Genomic DNA, 20,853 nt, shown 5'->3' with positions numbered 1-20,853 from the left:
AGGGCTGGGCGCCGGGGAGCGTTTCAGCCCACCAAACCTGCTGCTTTCAGGTATAATCCTGAGTTACTGCTGTCAGCTTACCGCGTACTGTTCCTTAATTCTTTTCTCATTCAGACTGTTCACAATAAGTAAAACAACTTATTGAAATGCATTGCATGTTTTGAATGGTTAATTAGCAAATCAATAGTTTTGGAATACTGGATGTATACTTTATTTTACAAATTTACTGGCTGTTAGAGTATAAATTGCTTGTGACTGCAGTTTATAGCTTTTTTGCTGTGTTACTTGGTTCTCACCGATTCTTTGGTGGTTCTTTCATCTTTAGCCATTTTTAGCTGATAATTTGAGCTAACCAAAGAATGTCTCTACTGGTTCAGATCAAGGGTCCGTGTGGCCCATACGTGTCCCCTGGTGTCACACAGAGCACTGTTGAGCAGTTTCCCCTGGGACACCTTAGGGTAGTGGTGGATGCTGTAGGGTCTGTGTCCTCTTCTGGTTCCTCCCTTCTCATTTTGGTTCTCTGTCTCCCCCAGACAACCTCCCTGGGTTTCATCCATTACCCCTGTCAGCCACTGATTTCTCCACATTCTTCCCAAGGACCATCCTTTTTTCCAAGGGTGCCCAAGGACGAATGGGAGCAGAGATTCTTCTCTTCCACACTCCGTTGCTTTTACAGCGTCCCATTGCTGCATTTTTATGTCCCTCTGCTTTGTCCAGCCGTTCAGAGCAGCAGAGCTGCTCCCAGCTCTGCCGCTCCAGCTTTGCCTCTCCATTCAAACCTATAAATCAATCTCTCGATGCAATTTGTCTTCTACAACATGTGCAAGACTTGAGCGTTCTTTCTGTCCGCATAGGACAAAAAGCACTTGTGTATACTGCTCTTTGCGTGGGTGGGTTTTTTTTTCTTTTTAACGTGAGAGTTTCTGCATTGTATTCTGTAATAGGAGAAAGGACAGGTTTGGGGCTTGTGGAGGGTTTTGGGGTTTCTCTGGTTTACTTGTGGTTTTTGGATTTTTTGGGGGGTTTCTCTAGTGTAGCAGCAGGAGTGCTGGATGGCTGCACCCATGGAATTGATAGCAAAAGCCAGGCTCCTGGTGGATCTCGTGGAGTCTTCACCTCGTGGGTGTTCTCAAGGTTGCTGTGGGTAGAGTTTAGTATTTTGTGCATGTCACTTCTATTAACTGTTACTCAGAACCAGCTTTTACGCTCTCATGTCCTCTGTTCTCCCCTGCCCTCTCCCCAGCGTTGCTGCTTCATGAGCCGGCCTCGGCTGCGTCCCAGCGAGTGGGACGGCACGAACCCTGTGTACCACCTTCAGAAATCTCACATATGTTTAACAAAAAGCAGTGCAGGCTGCTGTCACTTCTGGGTTTGCGTGGCAAGACAGACTGATGCTACCATTAGGACGACCTTCCGAAGGATTTAGTGTTTTTTCTTTCCTTTTTTCCTATTGCAATTTGCAATATCTCTTTAAAAATTCCCTTGTTGATTCAGGTTTTTGCGGTGTAATCACCAACTGTATTTTCCTGACTCTGTGGGAGGGCAGAGCTGTAGGTGGCTGTGCAGACCGTAACTTCTATTTTCTTAACTTCCTTTCACGTACAGCTCTGAACCGCAGTATGGCGTTTCAGCGGGGGGGTTGGTGCTAAATATCCCTTTGTTGGGAAAGGTCAGTCACAAGGATGTGCTGGCACCGATGTAGGGACTGGCTGTGCCAGCGTGTCCGACGCACTCCTATTTGAATTCCAGATTATCCCTTCTTGTGAAAAAAGGTAATTGTTATGGCTTAAAGTGGCAAGTAAGTAGTCTATTTCTGTATTGAGTGCTTATCAGAATTTCGTGGATGTTTGGGGTTTTCCTATCTGTCGCTGCTGGGGCACACAACTAGCCAGAAGATAATGCAGGTATATATGTGTGCACGTGAAAGCCTCTAACTTGGACATAGGTGAATGTTGCTATTTTGAATTCCTTTCCCTAACACATAATTTTTCAAGATACCGATATCATTGTAACAACAGTTTCTAAGTTTCTCCCACAAAAAAAGTCATAGACAAATGGTAAGTGAACGTTGTTCACCAATAGTTAAGACAATGTTATAGCACTTTTCAGCAACTTCACACCCACATCCAGCAAGTCCTTCCCGTGTCTGCTGTTATGTTGTTACAGAAACACCCTATCCATGTATTGCTGCTTAGTGAGCTCTGAAAGAAAGAACAATCAGTTTGGGTAATAAAAATGACATACAAAATACAGAAGCTGTGATTTATTTTGGGAGATTGAGTAGAGTGGCAAGCAGCACTTTAAAGGTCACTTGTCTCAAATAAACCTTATCTCTCTCTCAAATTTAAAGAGATATTGCAGTGTTTCCTTGCATCTAACCTGCATTAAATGTCTTTTACAAGAAGATATTGCAGAGTCCAGCAGGAGCGTCGTACATGCCCGTGTGCTTTACAGGTGATGGAAATGAATGGGAGTGAAGATCAGTTGGAAGTGATTAATGGGTTGATCAGAAATACTCCTTTGGGAAGGCTGGTGGTGGTCTGAGTTAGTCTTCAACGTGTATTTGTGAAAATGGCATACAAAGTACAAACACAACTTTTTTGAGAGCCATGTCTTGTTCCAGCAGTACTTCTCAACCTAGGTAGATAGAACAGCCTTCATCACAAGAATCTCAGAATTTAAACTAAATTAGGGAAGAAAAACTGTATGTGCCAGTGTGTATCTGTGTGTGCGGCACTGTCTTTGAGCCAGAATGGGCTTCAATAGCACCAGTTTTTGGTAGAGAGCAGGCATCTGCCCTTGTTCTCTGGGAGATCCCGCAGAATTGGTTCTGCTCGTGGTTCTGCTAATTCTTTTCCTGGAGCCGTTTTGAAAGTTTGAAAATCGTTATGAATCTGGATAGCAGGGAGCTTAAATTAGATTTCCTTGTTGTCTGTATTATCACAGTCAGCGTGGGACTTGCTCATGGACAGAAGAAAATCTGAGTGAAGCTGAACTCGGAGCTGCTTGTTGGAATAGGGAGGCTATAAAGATGGGGACAGGCTGAGGAGTTTGCAGCAAAACTGTGGTCTTGTTAAACAGGGGGTAATGAATCTATATGGGTTGATTTGTTCCGTAATTTACTAAAACTCCTAGATTTTTCAGTTACACTGACCTCCAGCGTATCAGTGACTGCCAGCAGCCCTGCCTAGTAATTTGCTAGCAAGTACTGGGTTGCTGCTGGATGTCGTCCTCCCTGGCAAATGATGCACTGACCTTGCTCGTATGCGCCTTTGTCTCTTTTTTTGCGTGGACGATAGCACTGCGGTGCGTTTGCAGAGGAGCTGGCTGACGTGTGAAGCTCCAGGGAGCAGAGGAGCAGTGTCACCCTGCGGCACAGGCTGCTCCGGCCGCCCCGGCTGCTGCTTGCTGCCGCTGAACACTGCAACGGAGGCAGCAGATGGGGAAAGTCAGGGAGACGACCTCCATCAGCACCGTGGTCGGCATTGTTGAAATATCAGTGGCTTAACTAATGCCCAAATCGCCGCAGGCTTTAAGGAAGATAATGTAACACTTTCTGCCTTGTGTCCATTAGTAGATGGATAGCGCTTTCCTGTACCTGGCACAAAAATGTGTACTGTACAAATATTCATTTGGATTTTAAAAGTAACCATCTAGTGCTCCAGACCAGAATTAAATCTCACCTTTCCTGCTTCACTTTTATACTTTGTTGTTGTTTAAGAGGTCGCATCTCGGTGTACGTCAGCTCTTACCGCATGTGCTGACGCATAGCGAGCGTACCTTTTGGCCGCTGGATTGAATTTTGTCAGCTGAGTGGTTTGACCTTTCTGCTCTTCTCAAATCCTGAAAATAGATTTTTCAGCCTGTAAAACTTTTTGGTGGCTAAACATAGACTTCAAAGTGTTGTGTTTCCTTCGTATTTGGATCAAGTTCACTATTTTATACCTACTGCTGGGAGGTTTTTCTTTATGTGAGTTTTTGTGAGAGTTTACCAGTTTTTTGCTTTTCAAACTTTCTCCTTTTCCAAATACACGTGAACATAGATATTAATTTGCAGGTTGGATATTTTATACTTTCTTTTTGTAAGTAAAATATAAACAAAACTAGAATAAATATTCAGATAGTGAAAAATAGTTTTGTAGTCTTTCATTTCCCAGAGTTACTTTGCAAGTAGCAATCTGTGCTGGTTTTTAGAGCCCATAGGATGGTCGGGTTTGAGTAGCGATTGCCAACGAGAATGTCATGGGGTACTACAGATGACACAACATCCCCCATATTCCTCATAACAATTTTGGTAGTCAAAATTATGTTACATGTTTCAGAGGTGCTCTCAAATTTTTTTTTTTTCCTGTGGGTGGGGAGGGTTTGGAGAGACTTACAGTGCCGCTTACCGTTTCAGAAAATATGTGAACAAGTATTTGGTAAAGTGCTTCTTTTGTGTACTCTTCAAAGAATGGACATAAAAATGTGATTCCAGAGGAAGATCTGGTTTCCATTTCTTATAAGCTTAGTCAGTATTTAAAGTTGATATTGGATCAACAACATTTGTACAATGCTGTCTTTTAATTTGTAGGACTGAATATCTAGTGGCTGACACAACTGTGCGGACTTTTGCTTTACAGAAGAAACTTTTTTATTTTGATCATGATACTTGATGCTGTCAGAGTAGTTTTGGACTTCTGTATCAGAACACTTTTTTAAAGGAGTAGTATATAATTTTATCATTTATAACTGGTAAAAGTGTATACATTTTATCATAGAATCTGATTTTGTGATTCTGTGATACAATGTTCTTTCCATATAGCTGAGTATAAATTTAAAAAAATACTAGGAATACATGTGGCAGAAAATAAATGAGCAGCTGAATTAAAGGACTGGTTATTTTATAGTGTTCCATGTGGCTTTGATTCTTCAAAAGCCTACTACTGACTTAAGAACATGTTTGTGGCCTTCAACCGTCCACTAAAATTTATATATCTATATACGTGTGTTCATTTACAGATCGATTCATGGAATAGAAGTACTATCGTACATACATGTACCAAGAACGCATAATATTCTTTCTGTGCACTCGTTTTCTTAAAGAAAATTCAAAGCATTTTATGGACCCAAACTTTTGTTTAGATTCCATTACTTTTTGTTCTGAATTGATCTTTTCTAAAGGTTACTCTTGAACTAAGACATGAATTGAATTTATAAACAGGAATCCTGCTTCATATTGGATTGCAGCATAAGCTAATGTTTAAGACTGTGGGCTATTTGGCCGGCGTCATCTATTTGTCATCTCATACGCTCTTAATCCTGTTGGTGTGTATCAGTTAGCTGTAAAGAGGCTAGACCTTTGGTTTATAGAAAGGCGCCTTGTTTTCTATTAGTCGTATAAAATCTGAATGTGATTGGGCAAGCTTAGTCTAAATTAGCATTTTCTCAAAATGTACGTCAAGTTACAGGTGGATATTCAAATGTGTAACAAAAGTTTTATGAATAACTTTGTCTTCAAATCAGACTTACACATCTCTTTTTCCTTTCTTTTTCCTGCCTTTCCCCAAATCCATTTTATTTGCAGCTTCCAGCTGATCTTACCAAGATGCATCTTACCGACAATCCTCATCCTCAGGTGACTCACGTCCCTTCGAGCCAGTCGGGATGTAGCATTGCCAGTGATTCTGGGAGCAGCAGCCTCTCTGATATTTATCAGGTAAAATTGCATTTGTTTCTTATTTTTCCTTCCTCGATGTTAAACATTCTGTAAAGAAAAACAGTGGCCCTTTATCCAAGACTTGCCCTCTTGATGCTTCTGCTTATCCCTGTGTTCATGTGACTTGCCACCTCCACAGCCACGTAGAAGTGAAACAAACTTCTTGTAAAGCTCTTCGTGTTGCTTTTCACATCTTTATATACCAACAAGCGTGCTGTGGCTTTTAAAAGTCACATCTGATGATTTATGGGATCATTTTCCTTCTTTCTGAAATGGAACAAATTTCATGAAATCGTTCTTGTGTTTCAAATACCTTCCTTGATTATTTGTATTTATTGTTAATAACAGATGTTCTGTTCTGCAAACAAAAGCATGGTAATAAACACACTCTCTGCACTAATGGACTATGGAAATTCTAGTGTTGCTTGCTGAGAATAGAAGTTGTCTGAAATCCAGAGATAGCTTTCATTTGTTTACAGATAACATACTCAATAAGTTACCTGTCTCGTGTCAAATTGCAGAGCTAGTTTCATGGGTTTTTTGTTCTGGTTGATGAGGGTGCTCATCTTGGGTTCATCTTGATCAGTAATTTCACAGCTTTTTGACTTTCAAGTTGAAATCTGACTACAATACTGAGTATATAGCAGCTGTTGAGCACGATGTAGGTGTAACTTGATTTTAGACACCTGTTCCCTTTCCTTGGGTACTGTCCGGGTACTGTTTCTATACTGGAAACAGATTAGTGATACATCTATTTACAGCAAGGTATCGCTAGGTAACTTTGAAAATAAGGCACTAAAAGCAAAAATCCTTTTAGAACATCAAGTGTCTCGCTGCATTTTTGTCCTATTTAATCTATTACCTTACTACTTCTTTAGATTTGCTTGCTGCCAGCTAGGTCAGGAGTAGCTTGCATCCCTGAGAGAGTCTTTTCAAAATGCTCAATCAATTCTCTGATTTCTGAGAGGCTGTGCTGGAAGATGTTGTTCTGTATCTTGACTTTTTTTTTTTTCCCCTAATTTTAATTTTTTTTCTGAGTCAACAGAATTGATTTAACTAGTCAGAGTCTCCAGAACTAGTCTGTGTGTTGTACCTTAACATCTCTCATATTAGGATGCTGATGGACAGTTTTCCTGACCATCGTCTGCCTGCCTGTCTACCTGAGTAGTTTGGAGAGGTTGCTCTAAGTGAAAAGCACTTAAAATATATTATTGATAACAAAAATACAATTCTAGTCATGAGTGAATACTCTATCACGTGTGGTTAATTGCATTTGGAATGCCTTATGGCTACTCTTCAGAAAATATCAAAAGAGCATAATTGCTAAACAAATAAGAATTCTATAAATAAAAGAAATAATGGAGTAGCGTATTTATATGCACTGTAGCAAATAAACAGTGGTGAAATGTATTTTTGTACCCTAAGGAATTATTAATGTGAAAACGACTGCAGGTTTTCTATTAATTTTGAGGAGTGAGGACCTTTCAGGTAGGAATCTCCTTTTCAGTGACATTAGCCCGTCTGTTTTTGCATCCTGCAGGGAACATGGACATCTGTAAATTTTGCTGAGAATTTCTGGCCAGCCGGGGTGATGTCTGAGGCAGGTTACCACTGTTAGACTCATGTGAGACCTTCAAAGCTAATATTACAGCAATGTATGATCATAGCTACTGTGTCATTAATCCTGAAAGATAGCATTGGAGAATCAAGCATTCGAGAAACCGTGGGTGAAGATAAGATGTGCAACAGGCATGTCATGAGGGGACTGGGTTGGGTTTTTTCCCCCCATCTTACTTTTTTAGTGAATTTTTCGTATCTTGTTTTCGTATGCATAATGTGCAAATAGCAACCTGTCAAAAGATGCTGGGTATTTTGTGGGCTTTATTGCAGTAGCTATAACAGTTTTGGAGAAGCCGCTTACTGTTTGTCACCCAGTTCTAAGCACACGGATAGACACTGTGTAATAATGTCATGGCGCAGTATTTAACATAGCATTATATTGCAGTGACACATCAATATAGACAGATTTTGAAATCGGAAGGGAAAAGTGTTTCCCCCAATATTCATCATGATGTTATGAAGGCAGAGAATCTCTTTGATATGCAATAAACCTGCATTTTGAGTCTGATGTATTGGCTCAGTAGCTGAAAGCATTTTTGGTACATTAAAATACAGCTTTTCACAAAGTATTTGGAAAATGATGCTTTGTGTTTGCAGGCAGCTTCATATCTATTACATGCCAAACTCTCTAGGAGTATCATTAATGTCAGCAGAGGAAAAGCATTTTTTAATAACTTTGATTAATGTAGCCTTAAAATAACCTTTTGAATTAATGGTATCTTAACGTTAATTTTTACAGTAAGTTAATTCCAGAATAGGAAAATATGATTAGAATAGCAGAACCAAAGAATGAAACAATTTTTTATTAAGATTTGGAAAGGGTTTCCGTGCATCTGTGTACACTATATTCATGGATAGTGTTGACATGAGGTTTCACTTGTTCCAGCTGCTTCTCAGTCCAGGATGTTAAACAGGAAATGATGAACGTAAAGCTTAAGGTGAGATCAGCAGAAAAGGAGTCCGGCCTGTAAGCACTGCTGTGAACATATTCTATTAAACCCTCAGTTAATTGCAGAAACTTAGGAAAATAAATGTATGAAGATATTTTTCTCTCTTCTCCTGTACCATTACTGCTCCCTGTTGGAGCTTTCAGTCTTTATATGGTAAAATGTCCAAACGTACGTATTGCAAAGTCCAACTTGCTTGGAATACTGCAGAGCAGTTGCTTTTCTGTCGGACTGAGACTTTTTTTTTAAATATAGGAAAAAGAATAAGTTATTCACTACAATTTTTAAAACAACTTCTTCAATTCGCTTTAAGTGGATTTTCTTTCTAATTTTTTTTTTCATTCAACCCATTTCTGACAGTATGCTTAGTCTCAGAGCTATGGCGTTTAGACAGAAGTAGAGGAAGCTGTGTGGTTATGCATGTAGAAGTTGAAATGAGGGATTGTAACTTCCGCAAACAGCTGCTTTGACCTGTAATAGGTATCCTCAGGGAAAAATAATTTAACAGGTATTACAGAGTGAAAACATCTTTCTTTGCCCTTTCACGGGACGGGCTTTAAGGCAGCCAGCCATGGTAACATAAGTAATCCAGATCATATCTCTAGATGTAGGTGGGTAGGGGCTCACTTCTGCTATAAGAAATTAGTTGCCTGTGTCAATAGCTTGCAATGCTGTTCTCTTAATGACCCAACTAATTTGTGTCTATTTTTTCTTTTCTCTTTAGTTCTGACAGTGGTGTGTTTAAAGTTTTGCTCTCTTTCTCATTTTTTAACATCTTTCATGTATCACTTTGGCAGTATATGCTATTTGTGGGCAGCAACATTATTGCCCAGCAGTAATTCCAATTGTGGTTAAGGTTTTGATATTAAAATGGATTATCTATAAAATACGCATCAGGGAGTGGGCCTTACTGAGGGTTTTTCTATCAATTCTGAAAAAAGACTTGGACATTTTTCCCCTGACAGAATTGACATGAGGGGAGGGAAAAAAACCCCTTGCTCTTAATAGCAGGTTGCATCAGGAGTTGTGAGTACTAAAATACATTATTATACGGAGTCATTCCGGCACAGGAAATCTTTTACGTGAGGCATATTTAATACTTTTTTTTCTGTCAGTGTCTGCTTCTGATACACATTGTAGTGGAATACGTACCATTATTACTAGTTGTTACGTCTTTGGCTTCCAAAGTATAGGCCGGTGTACAGGACGTCTCAGTGATCAGCGTTTGGCAAACGCAGCTGAAACATGTTAATTGGCAAAATTTGCAGTGCTATGTGTAGAGTAATAACAGTATGATTTCAAAATAGCAAACAAATGTTTTGACAGTAAACTGGTGTTAACTTTCCAGATGATCTACGTGACACACACCATTTGAGTCTGTTCCTGCTGCCTTCTCAATAGATATTCTTGCCCTATACACCCAATCCTGAAAATCCATATTTGTGTAAGATTTGAGGATTGCAGCTTCTGATTTAATTTTGTAAATTAGTAGTTCATAAATGTTGCTGTTAAGAATGATTTTGATATTTGACAATGGAAACAGCTGGGACATCATGCTTGGGAAGAGCTGCTACTTCTGCAGACGGCTTTATGAACAAAATCCTTCCTGTTCCTTCCAGCGCTGCCTGACCTGCCAACGTTTTGTCAACCATCAGCACATAATCTTTGAAACACAGTTTGAGGACCATCTCTTATTTCACAGCTTGATTAAATTATAACTTATTTATCAAGAAAAGAGAAGATTTGCTTGTTGTCCTATGTAGGATATACAATGAAAATTTTAAAGAATCACTTTTCTGTAGAACCTATAGCCTCAGTTTTGTTATCTTAGCTTGGGGTTATCAAAGTGGGAATTAGTACTGCAGTCTGTCTTACTCTGCCTGGAAAAGTTGATATACATTGTGGCTATTTAGATGAAGAAATGCTAGAATAGTCCTTGAATAAAATGCTGTACTGATCACGTGCTGCTGAGACTCTCCAAGCACAATTTGCACTTGGGCTTAATTCCAAAACTGTTAATGTGAGCTACATGAGCCAGTAAAGTGATGTAATGTAAAACAGGTTTAACCCTATATATATTGTTAGCCTCCTCTGAAAGAAATATTTATGTTAAATCATTTAAGCCTTATCTATTAGGTTTGCTGGCTAATTATTAAAATGAGGACAAGCTCAAAGGTCCAAGGTCCATATCTAAAACCCAGTATTTTTCTGTCCAGTGAAAGAAGGAAATGCGGCTCATCTGTCAGTGTGCTGGGGCTTGCATTAGCTGATAAACATGGAGCATGTAGGAAGGTGGAGGCAGTGCAGTCTGCTGTGATTAAATCACTTAAAATGAGCGTTGTTTTTGCGAGGCGAGGAAGGCAGGAGAACCAGCATGGTTGAGTAAGGACGTCCTGGTCAAACTAAAGCGCAAGAAGGAAATGCATACAGTGGAACGAGGGCCGTGTATCCTGGGAGGAATATAGGGTCACTGCCCGGATGTGTAGGGTTGGGTTCAGGAAAGGTAAGGCACAGTTGGAGCTGGATTTGGCAAGGGATGTGAAGAGTAACAAGAAGGGCTTCTACAGGTACACTGGTCAGCAAAAGAAGATTAAAGAAGATAACTCCTCTCCCCCCCATAAGTAAGACAGGAGAACTAGTGACATGAAGAAGGCTGAGGTACTCGACAATTTTTTTTGCCTCAGTTTTCACTGGTAGTCACTCTTCCCACATCTCTCAAGCCCCTGAACCTCAAGGTGGGGTCTGGGGGAATGAATTCCTTCCCATGGTAAGAGAAGATCAGGTTTGAGACTGCCTGAGGAACCTGAACATACGCAAGTCCATGGGACCCAACGTGATGCATCCCAGGGTCCTGAGGCAGTTGGCTGAGGCAGTTGCTAAGGCACTCTCCATCTTACTTGAAAAGTCATGGCAGTCAGGTGAAGTCCCCAGTGACTGGGGAAAAGGAAATAAGGCTCTGGGGAGACCTCACTGCAGCCTTTCAGTACTTAAAGGGGGCTTATCAGAAAGACTTTTTACCAGGGCCTGTAGTGACAGGAAAAGGGGCAATGGTTTTAAACTGAAAAAAGGTAGATTTAGCTTGGATATTTGGAAGAAATTTTTTATGATGAGGGTGCTGAGCCACTGGAACAGGTTGCCCACAGAAGCTGTGGCTGCCCCATCACTGGAAGTGTTCAAAGTCAGGTTGGACAGGACCCCATCCTTTATTTTGGAGGTTTTGTGAACATGCAGAGTATTTGATGCATGAGTTTGTCATCAGTGTTTTTGTAAAATCTCAAGGATTTCGTTTAAAGTGAAAGTGAGCATTGTAAATGTGTTCATTTAAAAAAATAATCTCTATTTTCTGCAAGTCTCTATGTAATTGCCTTCTACTTCTCAGTGAGACATCTTGTTGTTCAAATTTTTGAATTTGAACAGAAAAATTATTTGCGTGCTGGTTTAAACTAAAAAAAAAAATGTGATTGAGCAACTACTCCGTGGAAATCGAAAATTTGAAACTACTTTTTTTTTTTTTTTTTGGGCTTCCATCTGTTTGGAAAGTTGTTTTCATGCAATTACATCACTTAAACTTTACATAAGGAATTATTGCAAGTGATTCCTATGTGATTCTGCTTTTTGTTGCCAGTGTTGTATTCTCTTTCACCGTTGCTTCATGTGTCTGCTCAGTGCGATACCTATATTGCCATCTATTGATGACAGTAGAAATGCATCTGCAGGCATTGGGTAACCAATGGTGTTACTGAATTATATTATTATTTCATTAATATTACAGACTCTCGAATTGTGAAAAAACATTTTATTTACATGAATTCGCAAGAAAGAGTAAATGCTATAAAATGAGAATTAGCCAATAGAGGAAAAGAATAGTCATCCTTACAGCCCCCCCCTCAATTTAAATACTCCACCTGACAATACTTGCTCTGTGCCAGGATTAAAATCCATGTTACAACACCAAAATTAAAAATGAGATCAAATCCTTTTCATTTTAGCCACTCAGTCTGCCTTGTTTTTTCCTGTGTCACACGGTTAGTATTGATGGGTTTATATTGCCTGTAGTTCATTGCAGGCAGGGAGGGATATAAGTAAAGACAGAGAACAAATGTCCATGTATGTTAATTTTGTTTTCAGAACTTGTGATCATGACTCCTGTAGCATGGTGTTGCTTTACGCCAATGGTATATATTTGTACCATCCTGTAACTGTAGATTTCAGTGTAACGTGGCTTTTTTTCAGTGTTCAGAAAGGGAGGTATTACAACTTCTGCTTTGAATTGTTGGTCACGGGATTTCTTTTGTTGTATTAGCTACCGAAGATAAGACCATAAATCATTAAACTGAAGATACTGAACTCTTTGTCTGATGGATGTTTTCTTTGTAGGCTACAGAAAGTGAGATGGGAGACGTTGATTTAACAGGTCTTCCAGAAGCACCTGTAGACTCTGAAGATGAAGAAGAAGAGGAGGATGAAGATATTGATAGAACTTCAGATCCGCTTCTAGGGCGAGATGTTGTACGAGAGTGCCTTGAGAAAGAGCCTGCAGATAAAACTGATGATGATATTGGTGAGGAGAAGGAAAAAAAAAAAAATCTTTATGTAAAACTATATCATGTAACATCTGTAAGAGAAGCATATCTGAAAACTGTTTAATGAGTTAATGTCAAATGTATATCCTCATAATTATGAATTATGCTTTCCAGAGATCACTTTGCTCTAGTGATGCTGTTAATTGAATGATTTCTCATCTTACTATCTGAGAGAGAATTTGTTCTGAGGAACTAAGGATTTTAAAAAACAGTCCTTGAGATGCTTAAGATGTTAAGTATTACAGTCATTGTATGTGTTGATATAAGGGAGGGATAGGTAGGTAGCAAGGTAATTTTGACTGCCTGAAACTGTTGAATTAGTTATTAAACGTCAAAGAGAATGTACTATTACTGCAGTATAGATTTACATAATTGTAAACTGGAAAACATTTAAGATTAAAATAATTTACTGCAGTGTTTAACTAGAAATTGGCATTAGTTTAAGAGTAAAATTTGCGTTATGCTATATACTTCAGCTTACTTCTCTAAACACTAGAGAGTCATTTCATGCTCCTATCAAGCTTGTAATTACTCTACTGTAAGGGTATTTTTAATTTTTCTAAATGTTCGAAGCTGAAGTGCTTTTACACTCTAGCCAGACTGCTGCCCTAAGAGTCAATCAGAACACGATCAAGACTGTAGAGCCGAGTTCTGGTTGTTGATGACAAAACACATACTGTGCTCATTTAGCCACAGGCACTAATGGGGATTGTAACACCACTGAGCAATTTTTCCGTGAATTTAATTTAGTTTTAATGTATCTGTGGAGGGTAAGGTATCTAAGGAACCCCTTGGCCTTGCAGTCTTCATACCAATGTTTCCTTTGTCTAACAGAGCAATTACTGGAATTTATGCATCAACTCCCTGCCTTTGCAAACATGACTATGTCTGTGAGAAGAGAACTTTGCTCAGTGATGATATTTGAAGTAGTAGAGCAAGCAGGAGCCATCATACTTGAAGACAGCCAAGAAGTAAGTTACTGCTTACAACACAATTTGAGTGCTATAGGCAGTAGGTTAGCGAGGGTATCTGGGGGTGAAGGGCTGGAAAATCTGTTTCCCATCTCCACACCTCTCCCGCACCTGGAAGTTAGAGAATTCTTCTCTCACCGTGACCCATGTCCAAAATCCCCAAACCTTAGCCCATCCCTTCGGGAGATTCTGCCTGTGTGTTTCTATCTTGTTCAAGACGTAAACTAGCATTCAGTATGTTATTATCAGGTAAGTACTAACATCTGGAGGAGTTTATTTCAAAGATTATTTGTGGCATAGAAGAATGCATCATTTCCATTCATAAAATAACTCTCTTCTTATAATGCAGTTTTTTTAAATACTAACATGGAGAGGTATCCTTGCCCAGCAATGTAGGTATTATAGCATAAATGTCTAAATTAGGAGCAGTTTCCACACATATTCAGTGGGAGGAGACAGATGTTCAAATTAGTCAGTGGTCAGGCTCTCAACATAGGTGCTCTGAATCACTTCTGAAATCTCTCTCTGTCCTTGGATCAAGACATCTGGAACGGCCATAGCAGGTCATCCCTCTGAGAGGACTAGGTAGGCTCTCGTCTCTGGTGGTGATCAAATGGGTACCCAGGGGAAGAGTGTTCATTCTCACTAAACAGTATAAATATATTGTAGCAATTAGCCCACTGATTAAAAAAGCAATCTATTGATCAGCATTCCTCCTTACTGAATTAGTTCTGAAATGAATGAAGAATGCTGAAAAGCATTCTTGTTTCAGTCGTCTTTATTGCTTGCCTTACAGTGCACGTTTTTAGTGAATTAAATGTTGCAAAACTGTTGTGACAACAAACTGGAGACTGCAAGAATAAGCCTGTCTGAGATGAGAGTATTGGAACAGCTTATAAAAGTTGGTGAATTAGCTTAACTTTTTAAATTTGTTTTTTACTTCTAGCTTGATTCTTGGTATGTTATTTTAAACGGCACAGTGGAAATCAGCTATCCTGATGGGAAGAGTGAGAGTCTGTGTATGGGGAATAGTTTTGGGATTACTCCCTCTCTGGACAAACAGTACATGAATGGAGTGGTCAGAACCAAAGTAGATGATTGTCAGGTAAGATTACAATTCTATACAACTACCTCGTATTTTTAAGCATCTAATAAAAGAAAACAGACTACTTTCATCTTAAGGCATGATCTTTATTTCCAGAGCAGAAAAAAGGAGGTTGCTATGTTATGGGTCGAGGGCTCTGCTGACGTTGGGTTAATTGTACACTCTTTAGTAGCTGGGATTTATTTCACGCTGCTGTCGTGTGAGAAACAGGAACTTCTGCTTTGTGCTGAAGTGTAAGCTTAGTCCCCCCAGTCATGCTGTGTATGTGATTGACATGCAGTAAGAACAGATAAATAGAAAATATCCATTTCGACCTCTTACAGGCTTTGTCCTCTATATGTTTAGCCCATTCAAACAGCCTTTTGGAGATGTAAGAAGGCGACCAGTTCTATTTGTCTTCTATTTCTAACTTTCTCTCTTGTGTAATTGGGCAGAACAGAGTGGGGTTGGTATCAAATGCTGTGCTATTGTGATTGTGTTGAAGCAGCCCAGAGATGGGGATACATTCATGTTTTGGATATTTATTAACAATCCTGTGTTGTTTGGGGGCAGTTTGTGTGTATAGCCCAGCAAGACTACTGGAGGATTCTGAACCACGTGGAAAAAAACACTCATAAAGTGGAGGAAGAAGGAGAAATTGTTATGGTAAAGGAGCACAGGGAGCTGGATCGCAGTGGAACCAGAAAAGGACACATAGTTATCAAGGTGAATTTCTTTCTATGCTTTCCATTAATCTATTAAACCTTTATTTATCAGTAAATAAATACCATTTCGGTTTGATTCTAGAACACTTACTCAGTTTTGTCTGTCTCAGCTCAAAAAAAATGATTGGAAGGAATTTATATTATTCTACAAATTTACTTCCGTCTCCCTTCTATAATAAAGTTAAACCTCTTCAGCACATATATTGAGTTTTGTATTGGGAGCACCCTTTGTGCATCTTTAAGTTCCTCTTCCAGATTACAAAAAGCAGGTCAATACATAAACTGTTTATTAAAAGTAAAATTAAGGGAAGTTACCAATTGTTTTAGCCAGGTATTACCAATGCAAAACATTTGGGCTGAGGGAAGCATGAAGATTTGATTTAAACACGTTAGTGTGTTTTCTCCTGAGTTTGCCGTAAGTGAAATTTGAAAAGGGAGTATTCTGTTCACATGGTTTTACGTTAAGATACTCTCTAGAGAGAGGTAGAGACGAGAGATATCAGTTATTTTTTGCATTTAATTTTTAAGGCAACACCCGAGCGACTCATCATGCACTTAATAGAAGAACATTCTATTGTGGATCCAACCTACATTGAAGATTTCCTTTTAACGTACAGAACATTTCTAACAAGCCCCCTGGAAGTTGGAAATAAACTCTTGGAATGGTTCACAGTGGACAGCCTCAGGGATAAGGTTGGTTTGAGTCTAAGAGATTAGTATTTCTGGTGGAAATGTCTCCGAATTGATTCCTTTTTGTGTTGCTGATAAACTAGGATTATGCCCCAGCTATTTTATATGAACTGTTTTAGAGCAAAGTATTTTTCACTAGTATCAAGAAAGGATTCTCCAGTGTGTTGTATGCGTATAGTGTACTATTCTAAATTGAGTATGAAACTGCTTCTCTTCTGCAGAATGATGAATACTGTTTTCTATTTAATTTAAAGATGTAAATGCCAGTCTCTGAAATCCTTTTTCACCAGAAATGCAGGGCAATTGTGTTCATGATCTCTTGGACTTACTATCTTTCTTTTCACAACAGCATTGTGCTTGTCTTCCCTAATTTTCTACTGTAGAGCTTTGCAGTGTATTGAGCACATTTTGCTTGAGCAGCTTATTACAGACTCTTGTACTTAAACTCTGCTCAAGACAGGTGCAGTTGATAAAAATGCTTCCATAAATGGAACGAGGTTCAACTCTATGTAACTGTATGCACATACACATGAAAAATGTTCACAGTCTGGAACTTATATCCATGTCCAATTTGTTGAAAATTATGGCAGTAAAATTCTTAGCCAGCGGTTTTATGTGTTCTAGCTTTGAGCTGAAGGAAACCCAACAGACTATCAAAACGCTGTAATTTTTTGCGTAGGAAACTGTCTGGGGTCTTTTGCTGTGGTTACTGCTTCTCTTCTTAGCTTTTTCCATGCTGTTCATTTTGGCAACTACTGTTTTTTAAGAAAAGGAACGTAAAAGACGACTGTCTCAGCAAATAAAAGCGGAAACTGTTTATTTTTAGAAGAGAAACTGCTGTAGATAAACCTTTTTTTATTACATGGATGGATAAAATAGTTGTCAGACTGACTTTATCGTGAATGGTAGTAACTCTGTAGCACGTACAAAAGCAACCTGAAGATTTAACTAAAAGTTCTTAAAAGAAATCTTTTTATTATCACAACATACTTCCTAGAACTTTCTTTAAGGAGATCATTAGGATGCTTTTAAAAGGTAAGTTTTATAAACAGCATAAGGAAGAGTTAACTGAAGATGGATTTGTGTACCAGTAAGTACCAGGTGATGTAGCCAATTAGGTACAAAAATGTTTGGTTTTTTTGTTTTTCATTTGTTTCCACAAATAAAGGAAAAGAGAAGATGATTTTGACTGTAAATGTCTTCTGCTTCTGTTTAACAGAAGCAGTAATCTGTCATGTTATTCTGCCATGTCCTTGCATTCCTCTTTGCTTATAGATGAAAGCCTATAGAAGAAGAATCATAGGTACCTTTATATATACATAATTTTTTTTCCCCACAGGTTACCAGAGTGGTCTTACTGTGGGTGAACAATCATTTTAATGACTTCGAAGGAGATCCTGCTATGACTCGATTTCTGGAAGAATTTGAAAAGAACTTGGAAGATACGGTATGAGCAAAAAAGAATGACTGTCATACTTTCTGATGTTACACACTTTCATTTTCCAGTGTGTTACCAGTGACTAACACGTTGTAGTCTGTAAGTCTTAACAGTCAATAGATGGCTTTTAACATGGATGTATTTGTTCTTAAATATATATTTAGATATAAAGCCCACATAAATGAGTGCCAAAAAACCATATTTCATGTGTTTTTGCATTACTGCAAAAGAGGAGAAGGTTTATTTAGTAAGACTTGGATACATGGCATCATAAGTCCTTTTTCTGGCACTTGGGGTTTTTTCACAACTGTTTTTCCATTTCTAGTAAAAGAAACATTGCACTCCATTTTGTGTCTTCTGTGTTGCAGAAAATGAAAGGACATCTCAGATTGCTGAATATTGCCTGTGCTGCCAAAGCAAAATGGAGACAAATTACCCTGCAAAAACCTTCTAGAGACTCGCCACTGTTTTTCAGCCTCCTTGGAGGAAGCGACAAGGGTTTTGGTATTTTTGTAGAGACTGTGGAAATGGGCAGTAAAGCAGCAGAAGCTGGACTCAAGCGTGGGGATCAGGTAAAAAGAATAAAGTTAATTTAAAATATCCATCTTTTATTTTGTTAAAAAAAAATTCTGGTTCAACCAACTGTAGTGTTACCAACAAAAAGAATACGCTGTTTACTAAAATACTAACTGGCTAGTATTCTGTTGTGAATGCCACAGTTCTGCTTCAGCGTACATGTGTTAAATGGGTTTCTATTAAATCGTTTTCAAAATATTTAAAATATTTAAAACAGAATAGGAACAGAAGCCAAATTGTGGTTATTTTAGGAAACTGTCTGTTTGGAGATACAGTTAAGTGGAAGCCATCAGATTGTTTTGTTGGATTGATTCACACCTAGTGTAAATCATCCCAGTTTACTGAGGCTGGTGGAGCAATGACAGTTCACGCCAGGTGAAGGTCTGGCCTTTGGTTGTAACATCAGTTCTGCGGTGCGTGATCCACCATTTTTGATTGAGGTGTAATTCCTAATTGCAAGAATGTCATGTTATCACAAAGATAAATTTGGTTAAAGTATCTGGCAGGTAGAAATGGGAGGTCCTGGCTTGTTTACAAGATACAACTTCACTGACATGATCAAAATAGTTATTTTACAAGGAATGTTTTCATTCTACAACTGCTATAAAGATGATAACTTCTGGGAAGTACTTGCTGTGCCTGTATTATCACCTTTGTATTTGTAACTCTGTTGTAAACAGTTGTTCTCCTAATAGTTCAATTTTTATTTCTTCTTAAAGATAATGGAAGTAAATGGACAGAATTTTGAGAACATTACCTTTGTAAAAGCTCTGGAAATCTTAAGGAACAACACTCATCTTTCCATTACTGTAAAAACAAACATTTTTGGTGAGTAGATTTTATATATGATGTATTTTTGTGTGCGTGAAGAAAAACTCCACTCTTTCTGGCTTTAGAAGTGCAGTAAGATTCCACCTTTTTTTTTTTTTTTCTCCTAACTTGCTGTAGGAGTGAACAGTTGTGCAGAAGTCCCCTCGTTGTGCCTCTGTGTGCTCGGATAAGTTCTTGTGTGCCAAGGGCTGCACATTGAGTGGCACAAAGCCAGCATAGCCAGCTCTTTACTCCCTGAGAAATCCTCAAATGACTGTTTAAGCGGCTTTAGTGTCCCTTCGTGCGATATGGCTGAAACAGAGCCAAGGGATCAGGGCCAAAATATTTTTGCCAAGAAACAGCAAAAATGTAAAACTGGGCTTTCGTAAAACTTTTTATAATGGCTGTAAGAACAATAAGGTAAATTGTCTTTATATCTAAAATGGAAAAGGGGATATAAAAACAGGTATGACATATAAATGTTCGCTTTTAATTGTCAGTGTGAATATAAACACATAAATACCCCTTAAAATCTCAGTCAAACCATCTGTTCTTTTTCCATAATCCTGTTCAGGCAACAGAATAACCATAGCTACAGAAAGAACGAGACTGTGCACAGGATAGCTCCTTCCTCTGCAGTTGTATCTGAGACCTGATGGTTTCCTTTTCTTATTTTCTTCCTCCAGTTAGCTGCCCTTGTTCACTATTGATTTTCTTTTCAATTATTATTTTCTGTTTATCACTGTGCAGGTAAAAGATTTCAAGATCCTAGCAGTTGCTTATTAGCATAATCGGAAAACTCTGATATAGTTGCCGTCACGGAAACGTGGTGGGATGACTCGCACAACTGGCACGGCTATAAACTCTTCAGAAGGGAATAGGCAAGGAAGGAGAGGTGGTGGGGTAGCCCTGTACGTTAGGGAGTGTTTTGATTGTCTAGAGCTTAATGATGGTGACGACAGGGTTGAGTGTTTATGGGTAAGAATCAGTGGGAAGGCCAACAAGGCAGATACCATGGTGGGAGTCTGTTATAGACCACCCAACCAGGATGAAGAGGCAGACGAAATATTCTATAAGCAGCTGGGAGAAGTCTCACAATCGCAAGCCCTTGTTCTTGTGGGGGGACTTCAACTTACCAGATGTCTGCTGGAAATACAGTACAGCGGAGAGGAAACAGTTCCTGGAGTGTGTGGAAGATAACTTCCTGACATAGCTGGTGAGTGAGCCAACTAGGGAAGGTGCCACGCTGGACCTGTTGTTTGTGAACAGAGAAGGACTTGTGAGTGATGTGATGGTTGGAGGCTGTCTTGGGTATAGCAATCATGAAATGATAGAGTTCTCGGTTCTCGGAGAAGGAAGGAGGGGGCTCAGCAGAGCTGCCACCTTGGACTTCCAGAGGGCAGACTGGGGCTTGTTTAGGAGGCTGGTTGACAGAGTCCCTTGGGAGGCAGTCCTGAAGGGCAAAGGAGTCCAGGAAGGCTGGACGTTCTTCAAGAAGGAAATCTTCAAAGCACGGGAGCAGGCTGTCCCCATGTGCTGAAAGACGAGCTGGCAGGGAAGAAGACCAGCCTGGCTGAGCAGAGAGCTTTGGCTGGAACTCAGGAAAAAAAGGAGAGTTTATGACCTTTGGAAGAAGGGGCAGGCAACTCAGGAGGACTACAAGGATGTTGTGAGGTTATGCAGGGAGAAAATTAGAAGGGCCAAAGCCCAA

General features: G+C 39.2%; 1 protein-coding gene across 1 annotated transcript in view; it reads left to right on the top strand.

Moving 5' to 3' along the window:
* RAPGEF6 (Rap guanine nucleotide exchange factor (GEF) 6) overlaps nucleotides 1-20,853 on the top strand; it is a 137,430-nt gene that overhangs the window by 75,918 nt on the left and 40,659 nt on the right. The window contains exons 7-15 of the mRNA XM_009322723.1: nucleotides 5,567-5,698; nucleotides 12,643-12,826; nucleotides 13,683-13,819; nucleotides 14,766-14,924; nucleotides 15,477-15,629; nucleotides 16,157-16,321; nucleotides 17,658-17,765; nucleotides 18,125-18,328; nucleotides 19,052-19,160. Coding sequence (XP_009320998.1) covers nucleotides 5,567-5,698; nucleotides 12,643-12,826; nucleotides 13,683-13,819; nucleotides 14,766-14,924; nucleotides 15,477-15,629; nucleotides 16,157-16,321; nucleotides 17,658-17,765; nucleotides 18,125-18,328; nucleotides 19,052-19,160 — 1,351 coding nt within the window. The remainder of the gene's footprint in view (nucleotides 1-5,566; nucleotides 5,699-12,642; nucleotides 12,827-13,682; nucleotides 13,820-14,765; nucleotides 14,925-15,476; nucleotides 15,630-16,156; nucleotides 16,322-17,657; nucleotides 17,766-18,124; nucleotides 18,329-19,051; nucleotides 19,161-20,853) is intronic.

Source organism: Pygoscelis adeliae, unplaced genomic scaffold (genome assembly GCF_000699105.1).
Source record: "Pygoscelis adeliae isolate BGI_AS28 unplaced genomic scaffold, ASM69910v1 Scaffold34, whole genome shotgun sequence".
In the NCBI taxonomy this organism is placed as follows: Eukaryota; Metazoa; Chordata; class Aves; order Sphenisciformes; family Spheniscidae; genus Pygoscelis; species Pygoscelis adeliae.
This window is presented reverse-complemented; position numbering and strand designations above follow the sequence as displayed.